This window comes from Notothenia rossii (assembly GCF_949606895.1).
Source record: "Notothenia rossii genome assembly, chromosome: 11".
In the NCBI taxonomy this organism is placed as follows: Eukaryota; Metazoa; Chordata; class Actinopteri; order Perciformes; family Nototheniidae; genus Notothenia; species Notothenia rossii.
Genome location: NC_136910.1, coordinates 59,716,354 through 59,727,701, shown reverse-complemented (window position 1 = coordinate 59,727,701; position 11,348 = coordinate 59,716,354). Strand labels below are relative to the sequence as shown.

The 11,348-nt window shown below is 46.8% G+C and overlaps 1 protein-coding gene across 1 annotated transcript; it reads right to left on the bottom strand.

The window, feature by feature from the left end:
- Window positions 1-5,308: 5,308 nt before the first annotated feature.
- Window positions 5,309-11,294, bottom strand: slc31a1 (solute carrier family 31 member 1). The gene is made up of 3 exons (XM_079659665.1): window positions 11,194-11,294; window positions 8,911-9,079; window positions 5,309-6,174 (listed from the first exon to the last, which is right to left on the bottom strand). The coding sequence occupies exons 1-3, from the start codon at window positions 11,261-11,263 to the stop codon at window positions 5,973-5,975; spliced, it is 441 nt and encodes a 146-aa protein (XP_079515791.1). The 5' UTR covers window positions 11,264-11,294; the 3' UTR covers window positions 5,309-5,972.
- Between the last annotated feature and the right edge of the window lie 54 nt (window positions 11,295-11,348).

Sequence of the window (11,348 nt, the reverse complement as noted above, 5' to 3'; positions counted from 1 at the left end):
AATAGAAGAGCTGCAGCGAGAGCAAAAGTCTGATCATTGAGAAAGAAGAAACAAGAACTGCAAACAAAAACAAACATGTTAAAACAAAGAAAAACGACTTATAGTTTACATGATTACACAAATGATTTGTTTGCAACTTATAGTTTTATTTTTGAAATTTATTTTATTTTGCTTGACTCAGTTTTTTTTCTTTTAAACTCATAGCTTTGCTTTATTCTGAGAAAGTGTTGCTTTATCTTTACGATACAAAACCAATCCCATACATTTACGTCACCGGGCAGCATCAGCTAGTGCAGGGGCTCCCAAAGTGGGGGTCGCGAGATGATTACAAAATAAAAATGGAAAATATATATATATTTTTAAAAACCCCGACTGGGGGTCGCCAGTCTCTGGCACTGTTATTTTGGGGGTCGCGGGCTGAAAGGTTTGGGAACCCCTGAGCTAGTGGACACGTTCACCATGGCAGTTAGGGTCAACATCGTCTATCGGTCGCAAAAGAAAAACTGTAATGGAGTTAAGAAGAAGAAGAAAGGGGACACGAGGAGAAGTCAAACCAGAGTCAATATCGGAGTTGCTTTTCAAGGATGGCGACTAGTGGTGGATCACAACGAGCTGGAGTCTGACGCCCTTTTGCTCTTGGACAGGTCATTCAATGTTTTGTATGGTTTACAATCCCCCTGAACTATATCGCCACCCTAAGTTTTAGCTGCTCATTTGTAAAACACTTGAAATTGCCAACGAGTATGAACTGTGCTATTTAAAGGCACTGAACATGTAGCAGCCAGTAGTGTGCGCATGTATACATCACGTGTGGTGATGTAGGTCTTCTGTGCCAGGTCCCACACAGGCTGTGAAACCTGAGTGCCGAGACCCCCACCCCCCGCTGTCTCCACCAGTTTGTCGGGGGAGCTTTCTGAGAGAGAGGCGCCTGCAGGCAGTGGCAGGTACTTCCGGCCTCTGATGCCACCACTTACCGTGTCTGCAAAGAGCGAGGTGATGTCCAGCCTCTCAAACTGTGATAAAAGGGTTGGATCAAAAAACATGAATTGTGTCTTTCTTTTTTAGGAGACTGTCATGATTGTCTAAAGCAGGGGAGTCAACTCAAACACTCAGAGGGCCAACATTAAAACATGGGTGCTAGTGGAGGGCCGGACCGGGTCAATGTTTACTGCAGAACTTATTGAAATGAACTTATTGCACATATTAAACCAGGAAGTAACAAAGCTTCAATTATTGCCAATAAAAACAAAATCAAACATTAAATAATCAGTTCATTCATTTCTCATGAAGAGTCCGTCCTTATCACCTGACTCTCACCTGACTCTCACCTGACTCTCACCTGACTCTCACCTGACTCTCACCTGTCTCTCACCTGTCTCTCACCTGTCTCTCACCTGACTCTCACCTGACTCACCTGACTCACCTGACTCTCACCTGTCTCTCACCTGACTCTCACCTGACTCTAACCTCTCTAACCTGACTCTCACCTGACTCTCACCTGTCTCTCACCTGACTCTAACCTGACTCTCACCTGACTCTCACCTGTCTCTCACCTGACTCTCACCTGTCTCTCACCTGTCTCTCACCTGTCTCTAACCTCTCTCACCTGACTCTAACCTGACTCTCACCTGACTCTCACCTGTCTCTCACCTGTCTCTCACCTGACTCTCACCTGACTCTCACCTGACTCTCACCTGACTCTCACCTGACTCTCACCTGTCTCTCACCTGACTCTCACCTGACTCTAACCTCTCTGACCTGACTCTCACCTGACTCTCACCTGTCTCTCACCTGTCTCTCACCTGACTCTCACCTGACTCTAACCTCTCTGACACCTGTCTCTCACCTGTCTCTCACCTGACTCTCACCTGACTCTCACCTGACTCTAACCTCTCTGACACCTGTCTCTCACCTGTCTCTCACCTGACTCTCACCTGACTCTCACCTGACTCTAACCTCTCTGACACCTGTCTCTCACCTGTCTCTCACCTGACTCTCACCTGACTCTCACCTGACTCTCACCTGACTCTCACCTGTCTCTCACCTGTCTCTAACCTCTCTCACCTGACTCTCACCTGTCTCTCACCTGTCTCTCACCTGTCTCTAACCTCTCTCACCTGACTCTCACCTGTCTCTCACCTGTCTCTCACCTGTCTCTAACCTCTCTCACCTGACTCTCACCTGACTCTCACCTGACTCTCACCTGACTCTCACCTGACTCTAACCTCTCTCACCTGACTCTCACCTGTCTCTCACCTGTCTCTCACCTGTCTCTCACCTGACTCTAACCTGACTCTCACCTGTCTCTCACCTGACTCTCACCTGTCTCTCACCTGTCTCTCACCTGACTCTAACCTCTCTCACCTGACTCTCACCTGTCTCTCACCTGACTCTCACCTGACTCTCACCTGACTCTCACCTGACTCTAACCTCTCTCACCTGTCTCTCACCTGTCTCTCACCTGTCTCTCACCTGGCTCTCACCTGGCTCTCACCTGGCTCTCACCTGTCTCTCACCTGGCTCTCACCTGTCTCTCACCTGGCTCTAACCTCTCTCACCTGACTCTAACCTCTCTCACCTGACTCTAACCTCTCTCACCTGACTCTCACCTGACTCTCACCTGACTCTAACCTCTCTCACCTGACTCTCACCTGTCTCTCACCTGACTCTCACCTGTCTCTCACCTGGCTCTCACCTGGCTCTCACCTGACTCTCACCTGACTCTCACCTGTCTCTCACCTGGCTCTCACCTGACTCTAACCTCTCTCACCTGACTCTAACCTCTCTCACCTGACTCTCACCTGACTCTAACCTCTCTCACCTGACTCTAACCTCTCTCACCTGACTCTCACCTGTCTCTCACCTGACTCTCACCTGTCTCTCACCTGGCTCTCACCTGACTCTCACCTGACTCTCACCTGACTCTCACCTGACTCTCATCTGACTCTCATCTGACTCTAACCTCTCTCACCTGACTCTCACCTGACTCTCATCTGACTCTAACCTCTCTCACCTGACTCTAACCTCTCTGACCTGTCTCTCACCTGACTCTCACCTGCATCTGACTCTCACCTCTCTCACCTGACTCTAACCTCTCTCACCTGACTCTAACCTCTCTGACCTGACTCTCACCTGACTCTCACCTGTCTCTCACCTGACTCTCATCTGACTCTAACCTCTCTCACCTGACTCTAACCTCTCTCACCTGACTCTAACCTCTCTCACCTGTCTCTCACCTGACTCTCACCTCTCTCACCTGACTCTCACCTGGCTCTCACCTGTCTCTCACCTGACTCTCACCTGTCTCTCACCTGTCTCTCACCTGACTCTCACCTGTCTCTCACCTGTCTCTCACCTGACTCTCACCTGACTCTAACCTGATTCTCACCTGACTCTAACCTCTCTCACCTGACTCTCACCTGTCTCTCACCTGACTCTCACCTCTCTCACCTGACTCTCACCTCTCTCACCTGACTCTCACCTGACTCTCACCTCTCTCACCTGACTCTCACCTCTCTCACCTGACTCTCACCTCTCTCACCTGACTCTCACCTCTCTCACCTGACTCTCACCTCTCTCACCTCTCTCACCTGACTCTCACCTGTCTCTCACCTGACTCTCACCTCTCTCACCTGACTCTCACCTCTCTCACCTGACTCTCACCTGACTCTCACCTCTCTCACCTGACTCTCACCTCTCTCACCTCTCTCACCTGACTCTCACCTCTCTCACCTGACTCTCACCTCTCTCACCTCTCTCACCTGACTCTCACCTGTCTCTCACCTGACTCTCACCTCTCTCACCTGACTCTCACCTCTCTCACCTGACTCTCACCTGACTCTCACCTCTCTCACCTGACTCTCACCTGACTCTAACCTGATTCTCACCTGACTCTAACCTCTCTCACCTGACTCTCACCTGTCTCTCACCTGACTCTCACCTCTCTCACCTGACTCTCACCTCTCTCACCTGACTCTCACCTGACTCTCACCTCTCTCACCTGACTCTCACCTCTCTCACCTGACTCTCACCTCTCTCACCTGACTCTCACCTCTCTCACCTGACTCTCACCTCTCTCACCTCTCTCACCTGACTCTCACCTCTCTCACCTGACTCTCACCTGACTCTCACCTCTCTCACCTGTCTCTCACCTGACTCTAACCTCTCTCACCTCTCTCACCTGACTCTCACCTCTCTCACCTGTCTCTCACCTGACTCTCACCTCTCTCACCTGTCTCTCACCTGACTCTCACCTCTCTCACCTGTCTCTCACCTGACTCTAACCTGACTCTAACCTCTCTCACCTCTCTCACCTGACTCTAACCTCTCTCACCTGACTCTAACCTCTCTCACCTCTCTCACCTGTCTCTCACCTGACTCTAACCTGACTCTAACCTCTCTCACCTGACTCTCACCTCTCTAACCTGACTCTAACCTGACTCTCACCTCTCTCACCTGTCTCTCACCTGTCTCTCACCTGACTCTAACCTGACTCTCACCTCTCTCACCTGACTCTCACCTGACTCTCACCTGTCTCTCACCTGACTCTAACCTGACTCTCACCTCTCTCACCTGACTCTCACCTGACTCTCACCTGACTCTCACCTGTCTCTCACCTGACTCTAACCTCTCTCACCTCTCTCACCTGACTCTCACCTCTCTCACCTGTCTCTCACCTGACTCTCACCTGACGACACCACGCGTTGTTTCTTTATTAGGAGCTTCCTCTGAGACGACACCACGCGTTGTTTCTTTATTAGGAGCTTCCTCTGAGACGACACCACGCGTTGTTTCTTCATAAACTTTATTCTGTTTGTTTTCAATGATTCCAGCATTTGTGACAATTAAAACATTTCAGACATTTAAATATTGAAACATTTCACACATTTAAATATTGATCAGTTTCCTTCAGAGACGGGTTCACACCCAAAGGGCCGCTCCACACTACCCATTTATATCTATGTGTAAAGTCCAATAACCACGATCTGTCCCTGCAGCCTGATTGGTCCAGCTGTAAGCCCCGCCCCCCTCAGTGTGACTCATAGTAATAATCACAATAAATCACAGACAGGAGATAAGCATTGTGGGTAGAAACCAGTCCTGTTTTCTGACAAACCCCCCGAGACCCCCCCCCAGACCCCTTCAGACCCCCCCCAGACCCTCTCAGACCCCCCACAGTGAAACAGCAGGTCCCCGGTCCCTTAAGGCACCGCACGGCGTGTCGGTTTAAGGCCGACGGAGGAAACACGTGAAACTAAACTCTGGTTTAAAAAAGGACTCGGTGAATAATTAATTCATGAGATTTAAATTCAAGTTTTAAAGTTTCATAATGTTTTTAATAAAAAATATTTATACTTTTAAAAAAATCATAATTTTTTTGAAACATCTGAGCTGTGATTGGCTGGCTGGTGGACCAATAGGAGACGGTTTGTTTGTTTTCACTTCAACAAAAATCAAAAAAGACATTTCATGTTTTCATTTAAATCTAAATTAAAAAAATGCGTAAAACTCTATAAATTATTTTCTACAGAAATGTTTGAATACTGACATGTGGCCGCTAACAGTGCTAACTAAAGTGTAAATAAGGTAAGCTACGAATGCTAACATTAGCACTAGCCTTTCCAGTTGTCATGGCACCAAACAGGAAATTAACAACAGAATGAGGATCGGCCAATCAGAGGCTTCCGCGGTGATCCGAGCAGTGATTGGAGCTCACAACCAAACAGGAAATACATCGAGGATAGTCGGATGAATTAACCGCTAACTAAAGACGTTAGTGTGCACGCTAACCTACATCAAAGTGTTACCATGGTTACCTGGGACTTAGTGTCTCATTTCTAACAATCTGGGATTTGTAGTTCAGTCAGCTAGCATGCTAACACTTGGCTAATCTGTTAGCGTTTCCTCGATTGTGTTCCGCAAATATCAAACTCCAGATCGACCGGATACTAGCACGCTAACTAGCACGCTAGCTAGTGGCAGTGCTCGGTGATGTCTACGACCACCGCCTTCCTCCAGCTGAACAGGAAGTACCCCATCCCGGCGCCGGCTGCCACGGCGATGCACAGGTACGCGTTGTAGGTCATGAAGACGAGCATCAGGAGGTAGCTGACGACCACCTGCACGATGTGGAGCAGCGTCTGCAGGAAGTGGGCCGGGCTTATCATCCGCTGCCTGAGAGAACGAAAGGGTAGCATCACGGTTAGCATCACGGCTTGCTTTACAGTTATCATTACAGTTAGCATCACTGCTAGCATCACAGCTTGCTTTACAGTTAGCATCACTATTAGCATCACTGCTAGCCTCACTGCTAGCTTTACAGTTAGCATCACTATTAGCATCACTGCTAGCCTCACTGCTAGCTTTACAGTTAGCATCACTATTAGCATCACTGCTAGCCTCACTGCTAGCTTTACAGTTAGCATCACTATTAGCATCACTGCTAGCCTCACTGCTAGCTTTACAGTTAGCATCACTATTAGCATCACTGCTAGCCTCACTGCTAGCTTTACAGTTAGCATCACGAAGAACCAGGACCAGGGCCCTTTCTCATTTCTCTAATTTCCCCTCCTCGACTCCTATCCTCGATACTTAGTCCCGCCCACAGGAGATGCGAGCGGAGGACTGAGGAGGGGAGCCGAGGAGAGAGGAGGGGAGCTGAGGAGAGAGGAGTGGAAGCAGCAGGCGGTTAGAGAAATGAGAACTCCTCTCCTCTGAGCGGTCATTTTAAAGAGACGTCCATTAATGATGACAGGAGGCACAGCAGCCCTCTGTCTGATGGACAGATGTGTTCATGACCACTTATATATTTACTTTGATTCATTCACAGTGACACACACACACACACACACACACACACACACACACACACACACACACACACACACACACACACACACACACACACACACACACACACACACACACACACACACACACACACACACACACACACACACACACACACACACACACACACACACACACACACACACACACACACACACACACACACACACACACACACACACACAAACACACCCTAAATCAGGCTACAGCCGTTGTGTATTTTATTTTGTGAAGCACTAAATGTTTTTAGAATCATCTGGACTCTTTGTTTGTAGATATCTACTAAACTAAAGCAGATACAGAGAGTAGGTCTGTTACACTGAGTGATATATATTATACACACTGCTCTGCTTTCTGCACGGACCTCTCAGCTGTTCTCACTGGAAACATCGCGTCGCGATGAAAGCAGTTAATAAAATAATATCCAGGGCCCAGGAGTTCAAAACTTCGAATCCCTATCTGATCAGATCAGATTTGGATTTTGGGGAGTTCAAAACCAAAAAACGGGATTAGGATCACTTTGATCTCAGATCAGGAAATCCAATCCAAGCTTTAATCTGGATCAAATCTTCAAAACGGGTAGTTTAAACCGACAACACAGGATTGGGATCAGTTTGACCCCAAACAACTGGATTACCCTGATCCCACCAGAGGGGTGGATCTCCAGTGGATCTCCAGAGCAACATGTACTGTACCATTTATTTAGAAATATGTTTCAATTTAAATAAGATGGCAAAGTTTGTTTTTAGCCTTCATGGGAAATACATTTTATTTTCCCATGTTTGCTCACGTTTGTGGTGGCCTATTTGTTTTTCAACCAAATGTTGACGACATAAATGTTTATGCTCATAAAAGTGTAACAGCAAAGATTGTCAATCAAAAATGTAATTTAGATTAAAGTAAAAATATCTTCAACAAAAAAAAAGTCCATCATCTGTCATCAGCTTTCAAATAAAAATATATAATTAGACATTGTAGATGTCTCTGCAATGTGGGCTCTTGTCTTCCTTGTATTATGTTTCATGTCCACTAGATGGCGATCGGTAGGATTAAAGCACTGATATTCAGGATCTAGTCATCTTGAACAGTCGTAATCTGGATCAGGCTGATCCTATCCTGAATTGCTTTGAACTCCAGGGACAACATCTGGCCGACTTGTCTGATCCTGGATCACAACAAATGGGATTTCAAAATCTGATCGGATCTGATTGAGATTAAAAGTTTTAAACTCCTGGGCCCTGGGGATGCATGCAGAGCTGTCATTGGCTGAGATAAGGCCGGCCGTGCGTCACGCCTCTTTGAAACATCTCTGTTCCCACGAAGGAGCCGTGGAGGACCGTGGAGGACCCATCAGTCTATCCTCGGTTATAGCTCCTCCTGAGAGTCTCCTCGACGCTCGATCCTCGAAGTGCATTTAGAGAAATGAGATGTCCTTCAACATGGCGCGCTGAAATTCATTTCCGGGTCGCTACCGGAGGACCGAGGAGTCGAGGAGGGGAAATTAGAGAAATGAGAAAAGGGCCCAGAACTCTACTGGACTGCAGAGAGGCGGGACTTAAGACTGACCAGGAAGCTCCGCCCCCTCCACAAACTGACCAGCAGTGAACACATTACATCACATGACTGATGATCACATGTCTGATGATCACATGTCTGATGATCACATGTCTGATGATCACATGACTGATGATCACATGACTGATGATCACATGTCTGATGATCACATGTCTGATGATCACATGTCTGATGATCACATGTCTGATGATCACATGACTGATGATCACATGTCTGATGATCACATGACTGATGATCACATGACTGATGATCACATGACTGATGATCACATGTCTGATGATCACATGTCTGATGATCACATGACTGATGATCACATGTCTGATGATCACATGACTGATGATCACATGACTGATGATCACATGACTGATGATCACATGTCTGATGATCACATGACTGATGATCACATGACTGATGATCACATGTGTGTGTGTGTGTGTGTGTGTGTGTGTGTGTGTGTGTGTGTATGTTGTTGTTCTTGTTACGTACCCCACAGTCTTGTGCGTCTCCATCAGGATGGTCCCATCAGCTCCAGGTAGAGGCATGGAGTTGTAGCGGACGTTCACCTGACTGCGGCGCAGCAGCGTCTCTCGACCCATCTTCAGACCCTCGTACAGGACGGCCAATAGGAACACTCCGATGCACGCCCCCACCATCTCTGATTGGACCAGAGGAGAGGAGGGTTAATGTAGACATGGGAATATATAAACAATATACAAGTCAAATATATAAAAGGAATATAATGTATTAGAACCAGTGTTGGGCAAGTTACTTTTAAAAAGTAACTTGTAATAGTTACTGCTCTCAAACTAGTTACTTTTATAATTTAGTAACTAATAAAGTAACTAGTAACAAGTTATTTTACTTTAAATATAATAACAATAAAAATACAAGTTTTTGTGTTGTTTTTTGCTGAATAGTTCTCTGGAGGAAACAGACTCGACCGTTGCGATGGGCAGCATGTCCTCAACAACATACTGGCCATCAATCTGTTTAGTTGACTCTGGCTGTTTAGATGGTGTTGCTCCATCTGGGTCACTGCCGGTGGTTGAGACGGTGGGGTCTTTGGCGACTAGTTTTATAGCCCCATGTACATTAGTTAGGTGCTTCAGGAGATCGGCATTGCTGTTATTCGATGTGGAAAATGCTTTCTGTCCTGCACACAGTTTACAGTTTACCGTAATATTTTTTGCGTCCTTTATCCCCACAAATTGAAAATAGTGCTTATATTTCCAAGTTGTAAATACGCTGCTACTCTCGCTGATACCTGCATCTGCCATTGTGTGTGTGTGTGTGTGTGTGTGTGTGTGTGTGTGTGTGTGTGTGTGTGTGTGTGTGTGTGTGTGTGTGTGTGTGTGTGTGTGTGTGTGTGTGTGTGTGTGTGTGTGTGTGTGTGTGTGCGTGTGCGTGTGTGTGTGTGTGTTGCCGTGTGTGTTAGCATTAGCAAGTGTTCGTGTGTGTATTTTCCCCATAAGGCAAGACCCGCCCAACTCTGTCTCTGATTGGCTTACCCTGAAATGTTATCCCGCGTTAACCAATCATCACTCCTCTCTGGTTAATTTCACTTTTCCATGGTGCAGTGACTTAATAACGCGTTAACGCCAAAAAAAATTAACGACACTAATTATTTTAACGCGATTAACGCATGTGTATTTTTTTTCCTCGGCCGCCCCGTAGTTTCAGAGCGCATCGAGTTTAAAATACCATCTACAAGCTGATGCTGACAGCCCCGCTCCTGCCGTCCGCTTGCGGCAGACCACACTTCCACGCTCACCGGCAGGCACCGACTGGCCATCGGGAGGACCGGGAGGGTGTGTGGCGCGAGAGAGAGACCTTACGTGTATTGTTGTTCTTGTTGTTAGCATCTGGTGCTAGCTAGCTGTGCTAACGGATATAAGGAGCTGTTTCAATGAAAACAGAGGAGCGACATTTCGCCACAACTGCGCCGAGCACTTGACTTCATGCAGGCAGAGGCAGAGGCAGAGGCAGAGGCAGAGGCAGAGGCAGAGGCAGAGGCAGAGGCAGAGGCAGACGCAGACGCAGAGGCAGAGGCAGACGCAGACGCAGACGCAGACGCAGACGCAGACGCAGACGCAGACGCAGACGCAGACGCAGACGCAGACGCAGACGCAGACGCAGACGCAGACGCAGACGCAGACGCAGACGCAGACGCAGACGCAGACGCAGACGCAGACGCAGACGCAGACACACACACACACACACACACACACACACACACACACACACACACACACACACACACACACACACACACACACACACACACACACACACACACACACACACACACACACACACACACACACACACACACACACACACACACACACACACACACACACACACACACACACACTAATGTTTAGAGGTTGCTGTGTTTAATATTCAGGAGAATATTTGTCATTGTTCAAATGATAATAAACATTAGCATAAAGCATATTTGTCCACTCACACGTTGATAAGAGAATTCAAAACTTGAAAAATATTCCTCTAAGGAACATTTAGAACAGATAGAAAATGTGTGATTTTCATCGACTGACAGCCCTAATTAGAACATCTTATTGGATGTAAAAACTACAAGATTAAAATTAAATATATATACAAACAATAAAACATGAATACACAGTAAAAAAATATTTAATCAATGTATTAGGAAAAATAATTAAACTAAATATTTAATACAGTTCATTAATACATAAATAATAACTATTTATTTGATCCCATTAAAATAATAATATGAAAGGTGTGTACCTCCCGGGGAGTTGATGAGCAGGCCGGTGAACAGCAGCTCCACGTTGGTGTAGCCGAAGTAGAAGGTCATCACCTAGCAACCACAATGTTAGCATGTTAGCATGTTAGCTCCACGCTACATGTAGCACGCCAACATCACATGTAGACTGTCTTTA

Excerpts from the sequence above, each read along its gene's own strand:
- slc31a1 (XM_079659665.1), bottom strand. The coding sequence starts at position 11,263 with ATGACCTTCTACTTCGGCTACACCAACGTGGAGCTGCTGTTCACCGGC. Across the intron at positions 9,080-11,193 it reads GCTCATCAACTCCCCGGGAG|AGATGGTGGGGGCGTGCATC; the intron begins GTACACACCTTT and ends TGGTCCAATCAG. Across the intron at positions 6,175-8,910 it reads GAGACGCACAAGACTGTGGG|GCAGCGGATGATAAGCCCGG; the intron begins GTACGTAACAAG and ends TCGTTCTCTCAG.